The sequence below is a fragment of the Ranitomeya imitator genome, chromosome 2, assembly GCF_032444005.1.
Source record: "Ranitomeya imitator isolate aRanImi1 chromosome 2, aRanImi1.pri, whole genome shotgun sequence".
NCBI lineage: Eukaryota > Metazoa > Chordata > Amphibia > Anura > Dendrobatidae > Ranitomeya > Ranitomeya imitator.
The window spans coordinates 793,382,968-793,406,382 of NC_091283.1; the positions used below are offsets into that span (position 1 = coordinate 793,382,968).

At 42.0% G+C, this 23,415-nt stretch overlaps 1 protein-coding gene across 4 annotated transcripts in view; it reads left to right on the plus strand.

Annotated features, from left to right (window-relative positions):
- Positions 1-21,625, plus strand: part of PLEKHA1 (pleckstrin homology domain containing A1) — a 45,203-nt gene extending 23,578 nt beyond the window's left edge. The window contains exons 2-13 of one of the 4 annotated variants that reach the window (XM_069753681.1): positions 1,793-1,953; positions 2,172-2,228; positions 2,308-2,353; positions 9,755-9,852; positions 12,255-12,386; positions 14,518-14,652; positions 15,325-15,393; positions 15,498-15,562; positions 16,138-16,201; positions 16,855-16,944; positions 19,886-19,926; positions 20,388-21,625. In XM_069753681.1, coding sequence (XP_069609782.1) covers positions 1,813-1,953; positions 2,172-2,228; positions 2,308-2,353; positions 9,755-9,852; positions 12,255-12,386; positions 14,518-14,652; positions 15,325-15,393; positions 15,498-15,562; positions 16,138-16,201; positions 16,855-16,944; positions 19,886-19,926; positions 20,388-20,583 — 1,134 coding nt within the window. In that variant the 5' untranslated portion in view covers positions 1,793-1,812 and the 3' untranslated portion in view covers positions 20,584-21,625. Of the gene's footprint in view, positions 1-1,792; positions 1,954-2,171; positions 2,229-2,307; positions 2,354-9,754; positions 9,853-12,254; positions 12,387-14,517; positions 14,653-15,324; positions 15,394-15,497; positions 15,563-16,137; positions 16,202-16,854; positions 16,945-19,848; positions 19,927-20,387 lie in introns of all 4 variants that reach the window. The other 3 variants (XM_069753682.1, XM_069753679.1, XM_069753680.1) reach the window with 3 other exon arrangements.
- The last annotated feature ends 1,790 nt before the right edge of the window (positions 21,626-23,415 follow it).

A 23,415-nucleotide genomic window follows, 5' to 3' on the forward strand; every position in this document is an offset into this window, starting at 1 on the left:
TGTAGTGGGAATAAAATATGAACAAAACCCGGCCACTCTTGAACCAGGTCCTCTCCTGGGTCGTCCCGTTAAATCCATGTTCACATACCAAATTCTGCTGTAGGAACGTGAGTGTCCTTCTTTATATACAAAAATGGCTCTGGAGGGCACAATCCACTCACTTATTACATGGACTAATTTACACACATATATATATATATATATATATATATATATATATATATATATATATATATATATATATAAATTTTATTTTTATTTTGTTTTTCTTCGTCTCTAACATCATCTGGAAGTCTTTCTCTGTTGCTTTTGTCGGTCATAGAGTCCTTTTATAGATATGTTGCGCCATCTTGCAGGAGCGAGCCACGGAGACGTATGAAGTGCAGTCGTTCCTTGCTGTGACTGCCCAATAAAACCACATACAAGTGATTCAGAGCTACACATTAACAGGATACTGTACGCTTGAGGCGTTATGAAAGTTACAAAGGTTTATCCTCACCGGATGGAAAAAACCATAGCTGATGTCTGAGGTACAGTAGGGAATCTGTCACCAAGTGTTTTTTTTTTTGCTTTTTACTCCCCTTTCCAGAGCAGCTTTATGTAAGCTTAGAGGCCCTCATTTCAGCAATAAATCCCTGTATTATTTGTTACAGATCTACCAGGTCTGTGAATGCTGAGCTCTGTACATTGTGCCCACTCCACTGATTGGCAGATCTATGTGTGCACTGTGCGTAGGCAGAAAGCAGTGGGGAAGGCAGGGATATACAGAGCTCATGAATATGCTTGATTGACTACCTGGCAGAAAGTTTACTAGTCCTCGGGATAACCTCCTGCTAATAAAAACAGTGATGTGTTCAGAAGGACACTAAGCAGCCCAGTAAGTGACACATTGCTGGTATCGGGGTCTGTCTGTAGCATGCTGCTTTCAGATTGAGTAACAAAAACCTGATGACAGATTATTACCTGTTATATTAGAACGTATGCCTTGTTATATGGATGATAGCCAAAAACATGTCCTGTTCGGCCTCTGTCAGTGTACTACACCTAAAAAGGTATGTAATTTAATGGTACCATGTGTTGGAACAGCATAGTTGATCAGGTAAACTTACAGATGTGTCCACTACGTGCCTTTCTGTGATTTACGTTAAAGGTTTCCTTGACTTGTTCCATATTGATGAGCTAGCCTGAGGATGGGTCATCAGTTTCAGATCGGTGAGGGTGCAGGGGTCAGAACCTGCTGTGACCCAGCGGATGGATGGTGGCAGCTGCGGAGCTGGACAGTACACATATGCGTCTTCATGCAGCGGATCTGCAGTACTCGGCAGCGGCCACTACAGTTGAGAGACTGGCTCCAGAACTGCTAAAATCCACAGGCCCTGAGACCAGCTGACTCGTGGTGGGCCGCCCGACCCCAGCCATCTGATATTAATGACCTAGCCACTGGAAAAGTCAAATATAAAAGTGGAACAACCATTTAAGGACATCCGTTTCTCACAATGCAGAAGTATTAAAATCTGCAGACACACGTGGCATGAACAATGGCCACCAGGGTATCCCGAATATCTTCTTTCCTGGTCGTCCTGCTAATCTCTGGAGCCAGGAGGAGATGTAAGAGGGGTCCGATCTGTCTAGGTTGAACATATACGGTACTTTTTGGGCCAGATACCACTTAGTGGCCTTCTTTGGAAGCCTCTGTCCTGGTGTAAATGGAGGTCAGATGTTTTTGGGGCCTTATGTGATATTTCAGAATGTCCATAATGTGCTGACCACGTCCGTACCTCCTCTCACACAGGGTAATGTTCCAGTCCAGACATGCCTTACGTGGATCGTCAGAATCGCATTTGTGGCTTCCTGGACGTCGAGGAACATGAAAACAGCGGCAAGTTTCTTCGGAGATATTTCATCTTGGACACCAGCCTGAATAGTCTGCTATGGTACATGGATAATCCGCAGGTGAGCCGTGGACCCGCAGTAATGCCCTCTGCATGGACCTTTGTAGGGTGGCGAGTCAGTAGCCGGAGGCAAGGACCTGCTCAGTACTCAGTATGTCAATATTTATCAGCATTCACAATATATGTAAGGTTGTGGTTTTCTCAAAGTGATTTCCTGTTTTCCAAAATTTTAATCATATTTTTTTTTTTCTGTGTAATTTATTCCTTTTACTTTTACAGAACCTCCCCGCAGGATCTCCCTCTGTGGGATGCCTGAAGCTCACCTACATTTCAAAGGCAAGTATTTCTATTATATAGATTTTTTTTTTTTTTTTTTTTCATTTCGTAAGTCTTATCCCATCCTCTTTATATATAGGTGAGCGATGCCACCAAACTCCGACCAAAGGCTGAGTACTGCTTTGGTAAGTAGTCCGGTCTTCATTCACTTTTAATCCTCCTATCCTATGACAGAGGCTTATTTTGCTATGCAGTCATTAAATACAAGGTTATTTAAAGGGGTTGTCTAGCTCTGAAAACTTTTTATATTTTGATGTGTTTTAAAATCGAAATACAATGATATTCTTGAATTGGTAAAAGTGCTTCTATCTGTCCTCATCAGTACTAGCTGCTGTACTTTGGCTGGTTGGCTATCTATATGGAGGGGCCTGGCTTATCTATTTCAATATGTCAGTCCATTTAAGTGTTTTTATGGCAGACAGCCCCTTTTAGGCTGCACTCACACATCTGGATGACAGACCAGTCCTTGGGTAGCCGTAAAAAGGTGAAACTGCTGTTAGCAATATATGATAGAAGAGGAATAAGAACTTGGAAATACTACAAAAGTGTACCGTATATACTCGAGTATAAGCAGACACCCACACCCCCCCCTAATTTTGCCACAAAAAACTGGGAAAACTTAATGACTCGAGTATAAGCCTAGGGTGGAAAATGCAGCAGCTACCGGTAAATGTCAAAAATAAAAATAGATACCAATAAAAGTAAAATTAATTGAGACATCAGTAGGTTAAGTGTTTTTGAATATCCATATTGAATCAGGAGCCCCATATAATGCCCCATACATTTCATAATGGCCCCATAAGATGCTCCATATTAAAATACGCCCCTTATAATGCTCCATATACAAATATGTGCCATATAATGCTCCATACAGTTCATTGTGGCCCCATAGATGCTCCATATAACAATGTGCCACATATAATGCTGCTGCAATAAAAAAAAAAAAAAAATGACTCTCCTCTCGTCGCTGCTCCTCAGCGTCCCGTCTCTCCGCACTGACTGTTCAGGCAGAGGGCGGCACGCACACTAATACGTCATCGCGCCCTCTGACCTGAAAAGTCAGAGCAGAGGATGCAGAAGACGAGGCGACGGTGGAATGAGGAAAGGTGAATATGACATGCTCACCTGCTCCCGGCGCAGTCCCTGCTTCTCCTGGACAGATGGTCTCCGGCGCCCGCGGCTTGTTTCCCTGTTCAGCGGTCACTGGTACCGCTCATTAGAGGAATGAATATGCGTTTCCACCCCTATGGGAGTGGAGTCCATATTCATTACTTTAATGAACGGTACCACGTGACCGCTGTACAGGGGAAGAAGCTGCTGCGCCCGAAGACCATGGGAGACGCAGGGACTGCGCCAGGAGCAGGTGAGTATGTGACCGTCGTCCCAGACCCCCCTGCCGACCATGACTCGAGTATAAGCCGAGAGGGGTGCACTCAGCCCGTTTTTTTGGGCTGAAAATTCTGGCTTATAATCGAGTATATACAGTAATTACATATATTAAATTTTTTTAGAATGCAAATACCTCCTTTAAATATCCAGCCCTGTGTTTTTGTAGAAAATACTTGCAGCATTGACACCAAAGAAGTAGATTTTATTTGTGAAGCTAAACTAGTGCATCTGATTCAGCTTTTTTCTGCATCGGTTTCCTGGCTGAGGGCCTATGGTTGGAAAATCTGAGCTTGCTGAACACCTATTTTTGGAGTTGTGTCCTCTAGAACAAGTCGCTCAGCAGAAAGCTTTCCTTTCTTTGATGCGGTGTGTGCATTGATCAGGCTGTGTACGAGCGGCATCCTGGCTGCCGTGCTGTGTAGAGGCCGAGCTGTATCCAGGACCCCCCTGAGATGGGCTATTTTAGGGTCTAGCTTCCTGGGTAGATGCGTCTCATTCTCCTCTCTTCCGGAGCGGCTTCCTTGCTATCTAGCTCCTTTTTTACTTTACTGCTGAAAAGTTACTGTCCATTACTGAAGTAGCGACAGAATCAAGTGCACTTTATAGTAAATGTGTGACCCAGACGTCATCGGATACTCTGTGTTTTTCGGCGTGTGTATGTATATATAGTGGTGCAGACGTTTAACATTAGTGGCTCCGCTAACAATTCTGCCAACCTACCACAAAGCAAATAATCGACACTATCATGCCCTGAATCAAATGCATGTAGGAAAACTGGTGCTTCCAAGCTAAAAAAGAGCCGGTCATCGGTAATTACACCCCAAAGTAATGGCAGATATATAAAGGTGCATTAATCCAAAGGTGACCTTTTGTGCTAATGATTTAGTGCAGTGGGCAGGCACTACACTTGCAGCTTTCCTGCTTCTCTGCCTTTTCCCTGCCTGCATTTGACCTGTCAGTCTGTGGCAGATCGCGGGGAATAGGGAGGGAGGCAGGACAACTGTAGGTGCATTGCCCGCCCGCTGCACTTGCAACTCATTAGCATAAAAATGTCTATAGAGTTTTGTAAAACCACAAAACTGATTTCAAGCAAGGTAAGGATTTATTCAGCGTTAGTGCCTTTATATACTTGCCGTTACTTTAGGGGATAAAATCCTGATGACAGGTTCCTTTTTACAAGCTTGTCTAAACTTCTTAAATGACTAAAATTGCTAAGAGCTTGTATATTAAAAAAATAAACTTTGTAATTTTGTCTTATTGAAAATCTTCTCCATTCTAAAGACCAGAGGGATCTTTAATTCTATAGCTTGCTGCTCATTGTCCAGTTTGTAAGCCCCCTCTACAGACAGAGCGGCCAGTCTCCTAGACAAGGAGCACGTTTTCAAGCTGCTAGCGATGCAACTCGCTAGGGCTCCTCTGAATCTGGCTGCATCCGGCGAGCGTCACTTTTCCTGCACTCCCCCAATGCTGGAGAGGCAGAGCTGACTCTGATAGCAGCATCGGAGTCCGCACAGTTCAGACTAGCAGCACGACCATGCATCTGATCTGCATTATATCTTCAGAGCGGTGCACTTCTTGAGAAAGAAGATTAGAACAGGCCCTGTGCAGTGAGTCTGATGGCCCAACACAAATGCTCAAGCTAACCGCAGGCACTCAGCGCACTTAATTGTCCAAACAGCTCCGTGCACCTTCCCACCTACTTGTTCTCTCCATTTCCTTCCTTCTCGGGATCCTGTAAAGCCAAAGCTGTCAATCAAGGATGAGGAGGCATGTAGGTGGGAAGGTGCACTGAATGGTTTGGTCATGCCAAGGGGGCAGCGAGCGCCTGTGCTTGGTTTGAGCAGTCATTTTGTGCGGCCAGACCCTTTCTCCATTTGTTAATGTGCTGTTTTATAGAAGATCTGAAAGTTCCTACTCCTAGTCAAAACCAAAACACTTTTGCCATTTGGCTAATAAAAGCAGAATACAACATACTCGTGGGTTTAAAGAGGCTGTCAGGTACAGAATGACTGTTCAAACAAAGTGCATCATGGTGGGGCCGAGCATTTACATACACCCTCCCACCTATTTTCCTTTAATCTTCATCCCCCTTTAGTTTGGCAGCTCTGCCAAAGAACGGTGGAGATGGATATAAAGCAAGCAGGTGGGAAGGTGTATGTAAATGATTTTCTCCTCCATGCCATGGTGCACCGGGTGCATGTGCTTGGTTTGAACAGTCATTTTGTGCTGTCAGTCCTTTTTTTTTTTTTTTTTGTGTGGTGCATTCATGACACCGGCGTCCCCCCTTTAAAACATTGATGCCCGTTCCTCTGATTTAATGTCTGATCTCTGGGACCCCCAGCAGTTAGTACAGTAAAGCGGCTGTCCCCATTTCACTTTACTATAAATGGTTTTCGTGTCCACCTCTATGGGCTTCATATATTCTGCATCTCCTCTATCTGAAATTAGCAGTAAAATGTGTGCAGGAAATTGTGCTTTGCATTAGTGAGGCTTGTGGCACAGAGGAAGGCAGAGGAGGACATGGGAGCTTTATATTTAGCAATGCTTCTCATGTCTGAGCGCTCTGAAGTCACAACGTGAAGTCTGACTCACTCACATTTCGCTGCTTTGCTCTAATTGCTGGTTCATTTAGTCAGAAACCCATTTCCTCCCACGTTTGGTCAGTTCTTGTCTATATTCTCAACTTTCCTTAGAGGACCTGTTACCCGACGCAAAGTGGCCAGTTTTATTCCTGCTGCTTCTCTGAGTAATCCACTTTTTTTTTTTTTTCTTTCCTGTTTACATCCCCATACAGTTCCACAGATGGAGCCTTTATATTTAGTGCATTGGTTTTTCTTTATTTTTTAAATGCACAACGGGGTGTGGCTATTGGGATTCTCTGCCTTTTGCCCTGTTTGACGCCCCCTTGTTCAGATCATAAAGCTTAGCACTAAATAGAAAGGCCCCTATTTTCTGGAACTATATGTTGGATTTTACAATTAAAAATAATTAAAAAAAATAGCCCCTTTAAAGAGTAATTAAACTTTTTTTTTTTTTTTTTTTTTTTTTCTCCCCACCATAGAAAGTTATGAAACTTTGCAAATTGCTTTAGTAGATTTGTCTTCATCCATGTAAACATAATAATAAACTTAAATGGCCTTCAAAGCCCTGTTTTCTCGCTTTATTTCCATACTGTCAACTGCATTAATACCAGAAAGTAGAGTACAGATGATGGCAGTGACGGGGTCGTCCCCGGGGTCTCTGACTGGTGATGAGCTGCAGCAAAGGGTCCGTTCCTCCATCATTGTAGTCCAGCTGCAGAGACATAAGAACATTCTCACTTGCCAGCAGGGAAAGAGACCGGCGATAAGCAGGGGGTAACATGTTTTCTACAGGAAGGGAAGATAAATCCCCTAATAAAGTGATATGCAAAGTTTCATAACATTGTATGCTAGACAAAATGTATTTTTTTTTTTCTAAGTTATAGAATATCAATTTTTTTTTTTTTTTTAGTCATGGACTATTCCTTTAAGTACCCTTTTTTTTTCTTTTTTTTTTGTGAAAACTGGGTTGGTGGGTTAAATTGAAGGAGCCCTCCCGTGAAGTGTATGCGTGTGTGTGTGTATGTACACTGCGTGCAGAATTATTAGGCAAGTTGTATTTTAGTTGTTGATCAATAATAAAAATAATCCTCTAAAATACAACTTGCCTAATAATTCTGCACAGTAATAGTTACCTGCACAAACATATCCTCCTAAGATAGCCAAATCTAAAAAAAAAAAAAAAAAAATCCACTCCAACTTCCAAAAATATTAAGCTTTGATATTTGAGTTTTTTGGGTTGATTGAGAACATAGTTGTTGATCAATAATAAAAATAATCCTCTATGTTCTCAATCAACCCAAAAAACTCATAAATATCAAAGCTTAATATTTTTGGAAGTTGGAGTGGATTTTTTTTTTTTTTTAGATTTGGCTACTGTATCTTAGGAGGATATGTTTGTGCAGGTAACTATTACTGTGCAGAATTATTAGGCAACTTAATAAAAACCGAATATATTCCCATCTCACTTGTTTATTTTCACCAGGTAAACCAATGTAACTGCTCAAAATTTAGAAATACACATTTCTGACACACAAAAACAAAACCCCCAAAAAACCTTTCTTTATGATGACACTCAGCAGCCTTCCATCCTTTGATTCTGTCAGATGCTTGATCTGTTCATCTTGGTCTGTTCATCTTGGCAGCTTCACGCTTGACTTTCCTCAATTCATGGGCAGTTATTTTGCGCCTTTTTTGCCCAACGCGCTTCTTGCGACCCTGTTGGCTATTTGCCATGAAATCTTGATTTGTTCGGTGATCACGCTTCAAAAGTTTGGCAATTTCAAGACTGCTACATCCCTCTGCAAGAGATCTCACAATTTTGGACTTTTCAGAGCCCGTCAAATCTCTCTTCAGACCCATTTTTGCCAAAGGAAAGAAAGTTATCTAATAATTACGCACACCTTATATAGGTTCTGATGTCATTAGACAACACCCCTCCTCGTTACAGAGATGCACATCACCTGATATACTTAATCAGTAGTTGGCTCTCAATTCTGAACAGCTTGGAGTAGGACAACATGTATAAAAAGTATCGTGATCAAAATACAACTTGCCTTATAATTATGCACGCAGTGTATGTGTTAATAATAATAATAATTATTATTATTATTATTATTATTATTATTATTATTATTTTCCTCCCCCTAAACCCGTAGGTGTATTAATATTCTCACCTACCGTTGTATGAATATACTCGCCTAGCAGTGCTCTCTCCGGTATCCAGCTCTGCTCCTCTTCTTCCGTGACATCACCGTTCTGCAGACTCTGCGTCACACTATGATCTGTGTAGTCCAGAAATGGCTCATACAATGTAATCTATGGCGCATCACAAGATTCCATGGGTTTTCATTGTAAGAGCGACTTCTGGCTCACGCGTAGAGCGTAGTGTGATCCGTAGAGTCTGAAGAGCAGTGATGTCAGTGAGAAGATGAGCAGAGTGGCACTGGATCCCGGAGAAGACTGCAGTAGGCGAGTATATTCATACACTCGCGCTACATTATATACACCGAATTAGTAAAAAGCTTCATTGGAGTTCTTCTTTAAGGAAGATGTTGGCTGCACTGCCGTGTATAGTATATCTTCGTAAGCCTAGTAATGGTTTTGAATCCTGTTTCCTTAGTGTAGACTATTGTGCCGTCCCTCTGTTATTCCTGCTGGAAATGTATATGTGGATGTTACCGTTCCTTCTACATAGAACATATCACTTTTTTTCAAACCCTAAAAAAAGGTAAACTTCAGTCACTTGTAGAACAGACCTTAGGCAGGAGGTTGGATAAATGGATGTCATCCTTGGGTCATTCTAGTGCTGTTCTATGGACTTGATTGCCCCATGGTATTTGCATGTGATCGCTGCTTTTAATGGTCAGCGCGTGACTACTTGCCTGCAGTAGTTTATATGCGGCATCACGGCACTTGTGTTATGTCTGCTAGTAACATAGAGCCGCCCCTCGAGGACAGATCCCGACATGTCCCCTGAATTCCTTTCTTTGTTTCCCCCTCTTCCTTCATTCCTTACATTTCTTCCTGTTAAATATTACATCTGTCACTCGGATGACTGAACTGTGCCGTGCAGTAGACTACGTCTAGATTTAGGCTTTCTGCATTATGTTTAGTGTCTTTTGCAGTGTTTTTGTGTAGTGTAAGACATTGGCGTCCTCTATTATTTTCCTGTATGACCAGGAAGGGTTAATACCCTTGGATTGAGATCATAATGAGATCTCGTCTGATCTCCGTCTTGGGTAAATCTTGGCCCGGTCTGTGCGGTGCAGCGTAGACTTGGCGGACACTCGTCTTCTGCGTTTTGCAGTGATGTGAGTGCACCTGTGTAATGCGGAGCCTCCAAGTATTGATGCACCTCTCCTCCATGGCTGAAACTGTCCTTTCTGCCTTTTATTTGCAGTCATCACCGTCCTACTTGGTGGCGGCCCACCTTCCAGCCATTACCCGCTCTATATTGGGGGCTATATAGGAGTACTTTCCATATATATAGTATTTTATTTCTACAGTACCCCTATACTATGACAGATCTTACACTTGTTTTCTGTTTTCTTGCAGTTATAAATGCCGGCATGAGAAAATATTTCCTCCAAGCCAACGATCAACAAGACCTAGTAGAATGGGTGAATGTCCTTAACAAGGCCACCAAGATTACCGTGAGCGTCCTTTATATTTATAGTGATTCTCGCTATCTCCTGACGCACGTCACCAGGACACGTTGTGCTATGTCAAGGGTTTGTGCCAAGTATAAAAGATATTCCTTATTTAAGGGATATGATATAACTTATTGATCACTGTTCCCCCTTGGAAGATATCATGGAACTGGGGGTCTGATAACTGGGACCCCCACTGATACTGAGAACAGGGCTTTCCAGGAGCCATCTGCAGTGCTCCATTCTCCGAGGCTGACGGCTGTGCTCGGTTATCTCGCAGCCCTATAGAGGAGAGAATCTTGACTTGTGCCATTTAGATGGGGCTCTGTGGAGCCTTGTATTCGGGTTGGTAGATGTCCCAGCTGTTGGACCCCCATCGATCAAGAAGTTATCCCATATCCTATTGAAATATGTCCCCTTTTAAGGACATCGTATTATAGTGACATCCTCTGGACTTTTACGTTGATATCTTGCTTTTTAGCGCTTGAGATTCAGCAGACTACTAAATACGGCAACTTTTTATTCATGCTGTTTCTTTTCTGCCACCATTAAATGCCAGCCTCGGTGGTTACACTGGCTGTCAATGACAAGGTGGCATCAAGAGGCTGAATAAAAAAAGGGGTGCTCTCTCGTCATGATTGTGGAACACTTGTGTAGTGACTTCATGATCGCTAGAGGTCCAACCCCAAGGATGCCTACAGAACCGAAGAATGAAGAGGCTGCGGTGCCACATCGGCACCACATCGGGGCGCCGCGCCGGGGCTGTGTCCTTGCACCGCAACATTCCCAGCCTCATGTACTCCAGGGCCACTGAATTGGCTAGTGACTAGTAACACTGCGGCTTTGGGAAAACTTTGCATGCAGCGCTTCCACGATTTCATTCTTGGGGTCAGTAGAAGTCCCAGAGGATGGACCCTTACCAACCAGAAAGCGCTGGTGTCCCAGCAATGTGGCGTCTTGTTAGATGAGTAATCATACGGCGCAGGAATACTCAGTAATTGAACTTTTATTGATCAGCATATAAAGTCTTATTAAATAGCATGTACTGTATATGCACTGCACACATATATAATGTTTAATCTTCTATGGGGAAGGCCCTATGGAAGGCTTTCTGCATTCTGCAGCGCTCTTCTGTAGATGGCTCCTTTTTTTTTTTTTTTTGTCCAATCTCGAGACATGTAGTTGTGGCCTATTAAAAGCACAGACGTGGGAGGGTTGCTTTCCTGCCAGAAACCATCTTTCCTCCCAATCTAATGTAGATTGGCTGCAAGATAACGAGTTTCTTGGTTGCGATGTCGAGACCTTTATTTAACCTGTTCACGATTGTACGATTAGAAGTATTTTACAGATTGCATTTTATCTTTTGATAGTTGACATAATAGAGAAAAATAACTTTTAAAATGGGCTTCACAAGATCACAAGTTTCCCCCTATGTATAGGGTAGGCGATGGCTTGCTGGTGGGCGGGGGTCTGACCGCTTTAGACAACTGTGTTGACTGGTTAGGTGGTGCGCCTGCTCGGCCTGTGCTCCATTCATTGTCGATGGGATGACCAGACGTGGCGCTGTACTCGGCTCCATTCACTGCCTGTACAATGGCCAGAAAAAAAAAAAGTGGCGCATGTGCTCCTCAGCTCTTGGTCTTTGGATCACCGGGGGTCCCAGCTGTTGGATCCTCAACTTTCAATTTTTGAGAAAACCACTTTAGGCTATGTGCACACGTTCAGGAATTCATGCAGAAAATTCCTGTGAAAAACCGGACATTTTCTGCAAGAATTCCGCAAGAAAACCGCATGCGTTTTTGACGCGGTTTTGATGCGTTTTTGCCGCGTTTTTTTCCGGACACTTCCCAATGCATTTTGTAGTGGGAAATCCGCAAAAAAACTGCAAAATTAATGAACATGCTGCGTTTTTTACCGCGATGCGGTTTTTTTTTTTGCGGAAAAAAACGCATCATGTGCACAAAACATGCGGAATTCATTCTAAATGATGGGATGCTTATTGTATATTTTTTTTTTTTTTTTTTTTTTTTTTTTTTTCGGTTTTATGGCGTTTTTATCGGGAATAACCGCGAAAAAACCGCAACGTGTGCAAATAAACACTATTACAGTGCTAGATGTCGGTGGCATGTGATAACAAACCCAGGCTTGTGGGACCCCAAACATGATGGGTGGTGCATCTCCCAAGCTGACTCTTCAGAAGCGTGGCTCCACCCACATGACTTTTTGCAGGTTTCTAAATACAGCAAAGTCTGTTTTGCTGAATCTGCCAATTATTTTTTTTTTTATTAAGATTTCTACTTTTTAAAATCTCAGTGTATTTTCTACAGTATTAATTGTAGGTTTTATATTGATCAGAGCAACTGATTTCTTCAAAGAGAAAAACAATGTCTCTCACTTCTCCATAGGTACCAAAACTTAGTGACCAACCGTGTCCTGCTGACAGTGCGCACAACCAGCTGGAGTATTCGGGCAGCAAGAAGCAGATCTCCTACAGGACCGAAATAGTGGGTGGTGTCCCCATCATCACCCCAACACAGGTACTGAACTATTTTTCTTTAATTACTTGGTCCTCGCTCAGGATCCAGTGCATTGGCCAGAATATCCATCCGTCGTTCAGGGGGGTGGGGATGGGGCATGGCAATCTTGGACCACACTAAGCCCCATGCCGATTATTGATCGAGAGTTGGTCTACACCTACAGTTAGGGTCTCCAAAGCAATCATGACTCCTTATTTTTGGTATTTGTGTAGTGTATTGACCTAAAAAACGGTCATTTTAGGTTACATTGTCAAAATGAGCTATTGGTGCTTACTTTATACCTCGTATTTTCCAGCAAAATGGATGGAATTTATAGTTCTCTATTGCCCACTGTGCTGCGTTGTTTGTTTCCAATTCACACCATGTCAGTTCACATGCGGTTACACTGAGATTTCTTGTAGATCTTTCCCACAGACTTGCATTAGATGCCAAAAATTCACAGCTAAAAAACATGCGTTTTTAGTGTGTTCTGCAGCGGAAATTCATCTAAAACTCATGTAATCAGCATCTAAGTATATCGATTAAAGTTTTTTTTTTTTTTGTCTACGCAAAATACCAGGAAGCATCAGAGACCACCGAAGCAGCTTTACTAGAAGCATGACACACTAACGAGACAAAAACTGCAGCTTTAAAAGCGCCATTAACTCCTTCACCACCTATGGTGTGTGTGTGTATGTATATACACGTCATAGATCGTGTCCCTGCACTCCATACGGGCTCCAGCGCTTAGCATGTTTTACAGCACATTTAAGCTGACATGTGCCCCATAACAGCCGCGGGTGGATCATGATCCACCCACGGCTGTTAACATGTAAAATGTTGCTGTCCATCTCCAACAGCGGCATTTACCATGGGCTTCCCGGAAGCGCCTCACTAATCCCTCCCATCAGTGCCCGTGTCACATGACTGTGGGGCGCTGATGGGTTGGCATGACAGGAGACCCCTGTGTTTGTCATTGCCGATCTAAGCGCTGCCTTGTGGCTGATGCTCAAAGCAGATGAAGCCCTGCTATGTGTAGGACAGGCGATCAGATGAAAAAAAAGAAATATATATATATATATATATATATATATATATATATATATATATATATATATATATATATATATATATATATATATATATATATATATATATATATATATATATATTTCTTTTTTTTTTTTTTTTACTTGCTGAAACATCCGGAAAAATATATGCAAGCTCAAATCTTTTCCCTTTCGCCTCATTCAGATTATCAAAATAAAACCATAAAAAGTGCATAATTGGTGTTGCTGCAATAAAACAAAACTCCTGATCTAGCAAAATATAAAAAGAATTAATCCGATCGGTATACGCCGTAATGAGAAAAAAAATCAAAGCCAGAATTATATTTCTTTGGTTGCTGCAACATTGCAATAACAGGCGATCAAAAGATCATATCTACCCCAAAATGGTATCAATCAAAATATCAGCTCTGCACGCAAAAAATAAGCTGTCATCCGGCTCAAGATCACAAAGTGTAGACACTACAGATCTCAAAGTGGCGCTTTTTTTTTTTTTTGCAAACTTTGGATATTTTTCTGTACCACTTAAATAAAAAAAGAACCTAAGCATGTTTGGTGGCTACAAATTCGTAATGACCTGGAGAAAACTGAAACAGAAAACCCAAGGTCGTGAAGTGTATAAAAATGTATGCTTAAAAAAAAAACAACCCACAAACGCAATGAAAAACTGCAAGTTACCGAATGTAAATAATGGATGCAAAAGTTCTACAGCATCAAAAATTCTCTAAAAGCTCATCATGGGAACGCACACTTACAGGTTTTCCAGAATTAAATAAGGGAGGGGTCTGCTTCTTTCAAAAACTTTTTTTTTTTGCCTTGAAATGGGAGCACCCTTATTTGTGGGATGTCTAGTGGTGCAGCCTAACCTCTCTTGTAATGACTGGACTGATCAGTGATAGAATTGAGAAGTGCGCTGCGGTGTTTGGTGGCACAAAGTAGACCCTGTCTACTTCTGCTTCTTGCCCCCATATTCATTGCAGTGCCATTTATCCTGAACTATGGAGATTTCATTGGTTCCTTTTTTATAGTTTCTTTAATACAAATGGCTGTATTTCTCAATCATTTTTATCTGTTCTTCTTTCTAGCAAGACATAAGTGAAAGTGCCAACACGGGTGACAAAGGCAACCTGAAACGTACCCAGAGTCAGCTCACATCCCCCCATCGGCTCTCGGACAGCGGCGCTGTAAAAGCTGGTTACTGTGTCAAGCAGGGAGCTGTGGTAAGATACGGACTGTGTTTAGAGGGTTGTCCTGCACTGTGATATCGATGCCCTCACCTACGGGTAGGGGATCATTATCAGATCGTTGGCGGTCCAACACCCGGCACGCACACTGATCTGCTGTTATGAGCCCCGGCCGGATCTAACTGGTGTACGGAGCCGAATAGCACCGCTCTATATACTGTGTAATGGCTTCTCCCAGTAACGCAGCTCAGCTCCCATTCACTTCTAGGAATGGAGATGCAGTACTGCGAACATCCGCTACGCTGTGGATAGAACTGTGCTTTTTGCCTCTATACACGGTTTACATCCATTCGCAGCTCTTAACTGTAGATTGGTGGGGTACCAGGATTTGGACCCCCACTGATATGATAAAGTCCAATGAATAGTTTCCCGATGGCTCATTGAACTATAAGTTTTTACTCCCTTCCCAACAGTGCAACTTTCCATTTTGTGCTTTAGTTTTTTTCCTTCGCTTTTTTTTTTTTTTTTTTCTTCTCCTTGTTCCACCCTTTACCAGTCACATTATTTTACAAATGTGGAGACACCACCTATGTATTTATTTTTAATGGTAAGGGAAAATTCAAATTAATTTTTTTCATGTTTAAAATACTACTTCTTAATCCAAGCAGAAAATATCTTAAAATGACCTTTTTCTTCTTTCCTGTGTAGATGAAAACCTGGAAAAGAAGATTCTTTCTTCTAGATGAGAACACAATAGGATATTTTAAGTCTGACATGGTATGGATGTGATGGGTTTCCAATCCTTTGCAATGGGCAGAAGTATCTTTCTACTTTGTTGAATGTTTTTCCTTAGTTAATACATTTCCGTACTTTTCTTGTAGGATAGAGATCCGCTGCGTCTGATCCAGCTGCGAGAGGTTCAGAAGGTGCAGGAATGCAAACAGAGGTGAGACGTCCTGGATTCCTTACACTGCGAGTCTGCGATATCCTTCCTATTGTCACTGCTGCCTTTTGTCAGGCCAGATTTATGTTTTTTGAAAAAATTTATATATATATATATATATATATATATATATATATATATATATATATATATATATATATATATATATATATATATATATATATATATATATATATATATATATATATAGCAAGAAGCAACTTGAGTTGTGCTTCTGGTCTGACTTCTGATCCGTCCCTCCTTGGCACTGCATTCGGCATACTGGACACTTCCATTTGCTGCCACGTCATGGACCCTAGTAAGCGCCAGAGATTCCCAGGGTGCTGCGTGCAGAAGTGAAGACCGACCGCCTCGGAGGACTGGATGATGTACCAGGCTAGCTCAAAGATTGCATTAATTTGTATGTACCGATCTGTAGACATGTTATCTGTAGCACCAGAGATCTCATAGTAAACTATTTGTGACACTAACGAGATTAACCGCGTTTTGTGACGTTGCATGGGATGATCAGTTTTTTGGTTTTTTTTTTTTTTTTTTCCTTCTCTCTCTCTCTGCAGTGACATAATGTTGAGGGACAACTTGTTTGAAATAGTAACGACTTCTCGGACTTTTTATGTACAGGTACATGTTTTGGGGTTTTTTTTTTTTTTTTTTGCTCATAAGATGTGAAAACTTAAAAAATGTTAATGCATCAGAGGAGAAAGTGCCTCCGACTACCACATCTAGCTAAAAGCTCTTGCCAATATACGTGCTCTCTGCCATTCTCCTGGTAACTTGAGCATGGCACCCCATGGCTGGTATCTGTATCACTGCCTCCATTGATGGTGACTCATGTGTGTGCTGCAGCCTGATATCGACCAGTGGTCACCTGTCTACATGGCCCATCGCCACCATGGAGGCATTTAAACCAATGTTACAATTGGTGTCCTTGGGTGTTAATGTCACATAGGGGGTTCCATTTCATAGGAGGGTCTTTCCCTTTTATACCAATCTGAATAGAAACCATAAACACATAGTTAAGACCCTTCTTTTGATTAGTCTGCCTGACGCGATGTCACGTGTGCCAGGTTAGCCAATGGGGAGAAAGCTATGGATGACATCAAACAAGGCGGTTCTTGGGGCTCTAGTCCAGCGATCAGATTACCATCGTGGCCAATGGGCCAAGTCGTTCGAATCAATTTGCACCTACACTAATGTGCATTAGTATTGTATTGTATTTATTGATTCATATAGATTTTAACTTTTTATTTTTGTCTTTTTATTAATTACCACAGGCAGACAGTCCGGAAGAAATGCACAGCTGGATTCGAGCCATATCTGGTGCCATTGTAGCGCTGCGCGGGCCCGCCAGATCCGCAGCCTCTGTAGGTTCCATCATCTTGTAGTCCATGCGGATACTGCACACTATGACCTTATGACTTAAAGGAAACCTGTCATGAGATTTATGCTGGCCGATCCACAGGTAGCATTATTCAGACGCTGGCGTCATTATTGCAGCGAAGTATGGTTTACTCTGCAACACTGCGGCTTTTCAGAAAGCATACTGTGAAAAGTCGGCTGGGGACGGTCTTGGATGACTAGTCTGAGGCTTGTCCCTGTTTGCTCCTTGCCACGCACCTCATGATGGGTCTCTCCTTATCATGTTGCCGGAGACCTGCCTTTGACTAGTCATCTGACACGCAGTCCCTGGATGGCTTTTCAAAGTGTTTTCTCTGAATTACTGTAGAGTAAAATATACATGGGAGCAAGAACGCCGCCAATGTCTGATTCATGAAAGGTTCCCTTTAGACTAAATTACAGGTATTTCTGGTCACGTGATTTTTCCTGTATTCCTTCCTTCACTATATATTCCTGTTCTGTCTACTGAATCTTCTCTTGAAGAAAAATGCAAGAAGCTCAGTACAGTTCTCACTATCTTGAGAAAATTCCATGGCCGATGTTTCCAAGCATGTGCCCGTGGGTGTGAAGGACTATAATCTAGTAGTTATTTTGCGGTTGGCCAGATGGTGACCTGCAGATGCCCACAATGCCGTGTCAGTTCCTCTAATTGTAATGGGTTTTTGGGTCTTCTGGGAATGAAAGTTCAGTAGGTGAAGTTGAGCTGCTGAAAGCACAATTCTTAGTTTCTTCGAATTTCTGGCACAGTGGACCATGTGGTCATCTTCTGGAAATGTGCAACATTTTAGAATCCAGCAGTTGTCTGTATTTTTGGCTTGGCAAGAAAGAACTTTGGGTTTACGGTCTGGATACTTTTTTTTGTTGGTTTGTAGTGTTGGTGATCTATTATGGTTATTTGTTCACTTGAGGATTTTTTGCGCTTTGGTGTTTATATTTTATCTGGTTTATATATACCAGTCACAAGTGCATATAAAATGGTAAAAAAAAAAGGCACCTGGGTCGAGCTCCACATCCAAAAATTGGAACAGATGTTTGCTCCAGAAAGGAGTAGAACAATAAAATGTACATACTATAGGAGAACATCTAGCGCTTTTTTCTCTTTTTTTTTTTTTTTTTGGACACATGTATCTAGTATTTGGGCTCTACAGCTCTATTTTCACAACATTTTTCCTTATGAAGAAATGGTCAACCACAACCTATCAAACACCAAAAATCAACCAAGTGAATTTTTTTTCTGATGGTCACCAGATTACGTACAACTTAAAAATTAATCAAGACTAGCATCAATTTAGCTAAACGGAAGAGCTAAATAAAGACGTCACTTAGCAATGCCATTTACCTGTGGCTAAAATGGAGTTAAAGGGATTTTCCAGCCATACAAATATATACATCACCTTGTAAAACCTTGTGAAGTATGCTGGGTTGGGCTGCTTCTTGGAATTGCCTACACTTTTTATCCAGTGCTGTGGAGTCGGTAAGCCAAATCTTCAAGACTCCGACTCTTCAATTTCCCTGACTCTGACCCCACAGCCCTGCCTCACTACTGAGCATGTACATAAAGTGCAGCACAGATTCATCTCAGCTACGACTCCACAGCCCTGCCTCACTACTGAGCATGTACATAAAGTGCAGCACAGATTCATCTCAGCTATGACCCCACAGCCCTGCCTCACTACTGAGCATGTACATAAAGTGCAGCACAGATTCATCTCAACTAAAAGCCGAAATCCTTAGATCAGGAACAGACATTTACAGGACATTCCCAAATTCTTATGAAAATTTTACAGCACATCCTCCATTGTACCACTGTACCCAATTTATTTTATGATCTAGGAGTCTGTCCAATTTTTTTATTCCAACTCCACCAGAACGGACACAGACTCCAAGCCAGGCTTTAATCCCACTCCCATGAGGTGTAAGTGCAGCTGAAAAAACAGGATTTACTAATTTACTTATTATCGGAGATGTACCAATCGCACATCCTCGGGCTCTTGTCAAAAGGAGCGGCCTTCGTTTCTCCAGGTCATGTTCACTTGTAAAACACACACAAAATTTCAGCTCACCCTTTTTGAGTAATCTCCATGGGATTTATTCAGTCCGAGCACGGAAAGAGCTGTGGACTAAGAACACCTAGTGTTCGAAACGCGTTCAGCTGTATCATGGTCGTCCTTCCGTTCATTGGATATTGCTGATTTTTGACATGCAGTGTTTCCTCTTTTTTAAAATAATTTGGAATAAAAACTTTTGATTTTATATACTTTCCTGAGCTGGATTCCTCTTTCATTCTCATGTTCACTTGTCACTGATTCTATGACCATAAGGGGCTTGAAGCAGAGTAAAGTCACATGATAAATGGAAGGAAGTCCCAAACAAAAGCATTATGGATAAAGATGGTCATTGAAAAGGAACTGTGCATTATGCCTACATTAATAAGGGTCAAACTAAAACAGAGATGGTTTGTAGTCTGTTACCATGGAGACATTAATTCTTACTATGTAGCTGTAGATGCTAAAACCTTTTTAATGAGGACCCATTGACGGTTGCTCAATATCTTTTTGTTTTACCATAAATTATTTGCAACAAATGATATTCATATGGTATACTTTTTAGTGCTATTTTTTCTGAATTTCATTTTTCTTGGAGACTTTTTTTTAAATAAACTTTTGTTTAAAAAAAAAAAAAAAATCTGTTTTGCACAGGAGGATCCCACCACCATAAACCTGTCATCGTAAATCTTATAAGTAACCATCCTCTTTAGTAAATGTTGTTCTGTCTTGTAGTTGTGTGCTCGGCCTTGCTTTTATATTTCCGCAGGTTTCTCTTTCATCTTGTCTTCCTCTTGTTTTTCTTCCTTTATTCTACTCTTTAAGGTGTTTTTAATTCCCACCCTGCCCTGTCTCCCCGCAGATGCGACAGGTCAGACGTCTTTCAAATCCCTGTATTCCGAGGTACATGGGCAGCAGAGCATGCCCACACTACTAATTGCTGCCTCTCGCCATGTAACCCACCCCCACATCCACATAACCACCATCCACTAAACGCCTCTGCCCAGAGTGGACTCTGTGCACACAGCCATGCTGCACCGTGCTGTTCTATTTGCATGCTGTGCGATGACAGTGGCAGAGCATGCCTCGTCCCATGAAAATGCTGAGCCAGACGCTCACATGAATGGTCTGCTTTGTCTTACGCCCGTAACCCTAACTGCTGCCTTCTGCAGTTTTGCCTTGAGTTGGTAAGTAAAGGTTATAAGACAGCCCCGTGTATACTTGCAAGTGTTGCAGCTCCGTCCTGTAAGGACCAGATGAGATCTGGCCCACCATACATCTTGCGGTCGCTGACTTTCCGGCTGTTACTAACATGTTCTCAGTAACTGTTCCCGTCTCATCACCTGCCTTTATTCTGTTTGCAGGAGACCCCCGCTTCATTCTCTGAGCTCAGCTCCTCTTTTCGCTCCTTCGGCCTCCCTCACTCGCCCGCCCGAGCTCAACACTCTGACCCCGGGCCTCCTTATCGGCACAGGGATGACTCTAACACCGTCGCCAAGAACCAGCCAGGACACCTCAAGATCCCGACTGTCTCTGCAGGAAACCAGGCTAGCAAAGTGACTCCTCCTGTGCCCAGCAGTGCGCCCTTTAACTTGTGTGAACCAGGGGTTGTTGACCTCGATGACGCCAGCTTGCCCGTCACTGATGTCTGAGGCCAATGCAAGGATGCGTGGAACTAAATTTGGAGAATATACACCTTTACCAGTCCAGTCTTCATATCTTACAATACACCACCTCCTCCTGACCTGCCATTTACGCTCAAAACGGTGGTATGGGTTTTTTTTTTCCACCAGGTCTATAGGACCAATGGCATAAGATGAAATACATTCCCAAAATAAGTCAAGAACTTTCTTCTGCTGCGGCCAAAGCGAGAGAGGATTGACTCTAGTCCGTCCTCTGGAACTGCGTGACAGCGGTCAGTACACGAGAGCATGCCCCGGTTGGCATAGTGCCTTTTTTGCCCTTATAGCGGTTTTATGCATTCTTGTGCTACAGACATCCTAGTGAAACATTTGCTAACACAGTATTTTCTTGTCGAAGCCTTTGCTGCAATGCAATAAATGCCTGTCTGCAAGCAAAGAAAGCTGGACCACTGTGAGTTCCCCGGCTCCTGACCTCCTGCCACCATTTCTCGTCCCCATCATATATTGCACATTCTCTTTCAGTGCCACTTTTTTGGGGGGGACACAATTGTGGAACCGTATTGGAATGGATTTTACCTTGTTACCTTTTTAGAGCTCTCCATTTGTGAACTTTAATCTCGCCGTGCCTGCAGTCAAGTCATGATGCCTATTCCGTGAAGTTCCTGGAGACCATTTTGTTCCTGTTTTTGTTTGGTCTCCATGTCTCAAGTGCCTGCTGATTCCTTGTGATGAATCTTGTGGTGTAAGACTGTTGTTTTGTCATCTGCTGAGATTAACAAGTCTGCTGTAACCATGTGCTTCCATCAGTGACATCCCAAAACTCCTTTTTTTTTTTTTTTTTTTTTTTTTTTTTTATATGTGGGTGGCGGGTTCTAATTTATAAAAACTATTTCTCCTTGATAGTGTGCATGAAATGCACCTTATGACTATATCACTTGAAATAAATATATCAGTTTTCACTCCTGTAGTGCTTTTTTTATAAGATCGAAGTCTTGACAGTATTAGATGGCTGTTCGCAGGCTGTCTCTCTGCATTACTGGGAACTGGTTATAGGTAGTGATGAGCGAATGTGCTCTGATAAGGTGTTATCTGAGCATGCTCGTGTGCTAAGTGCCTTTGGCATGCTCGAAAAATATGTTTGAGTCTTCGCGGCTGCACGTATCATGGCCGTTCAACAGCAGAAATGCATGCAGGGATTGCCTGTTTGTTACGGCTGTCGAACAGCCACGAGGCATGCAGCAGCAAAGACTCGAACATACTTTTCAAGCATGCCGAGCATGCTCAGATAACACCTTATCAGAGCACATTCGCTCATCACTAGTTATAGGCTGTGTTCATACACTGCAATTTTTATTGAATGATTACTGTGGTTTGGATTTTTGTTTCTTTGGTTTTTGTGTTTTTTGTTTTTTTTTTTGTTTTTTTTCCTGCAAAAAACACAACTGTTGTGAAATGGAAGCAATGCTGTGATATCAGAATGTCTGCAATGTGTGAACTCAATCATATACAGTAGGTCATCAGGTGTCTAGCACACGAAACACTTGGATTTAATGCCTTGAGAAGACCATGTCGCCATGAGTGCTGCCTAAACTGGGGTTGGATTTTGCTTTAGTCTTTATTTCCATTTTTTTTTTCCTTTTTATTGTAATTATTTTTATTTTTTTTATTAGTGTTCACTTTCTGAAAAGGAACTTGGAGATATCAGTTTTAGCAAATTAAAGTTCATCCTTAGTGTAATGAAACATTGTACGATTTGCATATAAATAAAATAAGTCCTTTGCAATTTATAATCTTTTTGCTGTCAGTCAATACAAAGTTTTACTAACGTTCAAAGGATGAAACCCATTCTTGGCCACATGATGGAGATGCATGTGCACAGAAGTTATCCGAGCGGTGTCTTGTAATGAGCCGTGTACCTCGTGCCCATCATGTGACCAACACAGAATTTTATACAGTGAACGTTTGTATTGGTTGGCAGCAAGCGGAGGTATTGACAGACCTAAGGTTTTCAACTAAGGCACAGAACGTAAGAAAAAAAAAAAATTCAAAATGACTTTCAATTTGCTAAATTTGGAATATTTCACTCCAGTCCCTGCACTGGAGTAAGGTTTCTGGAGAGCTTTCCATTTGGTGCATATTTACAACTTTTTTGGTGATGAAGAGTCGGTGGGGGAAAATGAAACATATAAAGATAGGGTTTATATTTTTTTTGTTTTTTCATTTTGTTGCAAATAAATGAACCACATGTGCTTTTTTTTTTTTTTTTTTTTTTTTTGAATTTTGTGCAAAAAAAAAAAAAAAAACCATCAGCAGGTACCACAAAGAATATAGAAAAGGGACTTGAATAAATCGCAACTGATTATTTGGGCCCAATGTCTCATATGCCTTTCGGGCTTGGGTCAGGTCAGAAGATCCCGTGGGACTTGGTGCTGTAACATGGACCTTAAAATATGACTGCTATTCTCTCGTACGAATCTGGCTCACACGTGGGTATCCTTTGTTCTTTTTTTTTTTTTTTTCACCTGTGATTCCTGGGCTGGCCACAAGTTTCTTGACCCGAACTCGTCGCCTTTTAGGCTACTTTCACAGTTGCGTTTTTTTTAATCTGTCGCAATCCGTCGTTTTGGGCAAAAAACGGATCCTGCAAATGTGCCTGCAGGATGCGTTTTTTTGCCCATAGACTTCTATTAGCGACGGATAGCCACACATCGCGTCCGTCGTGCAACGGATCCGTTGTGTTTTGGTGGAC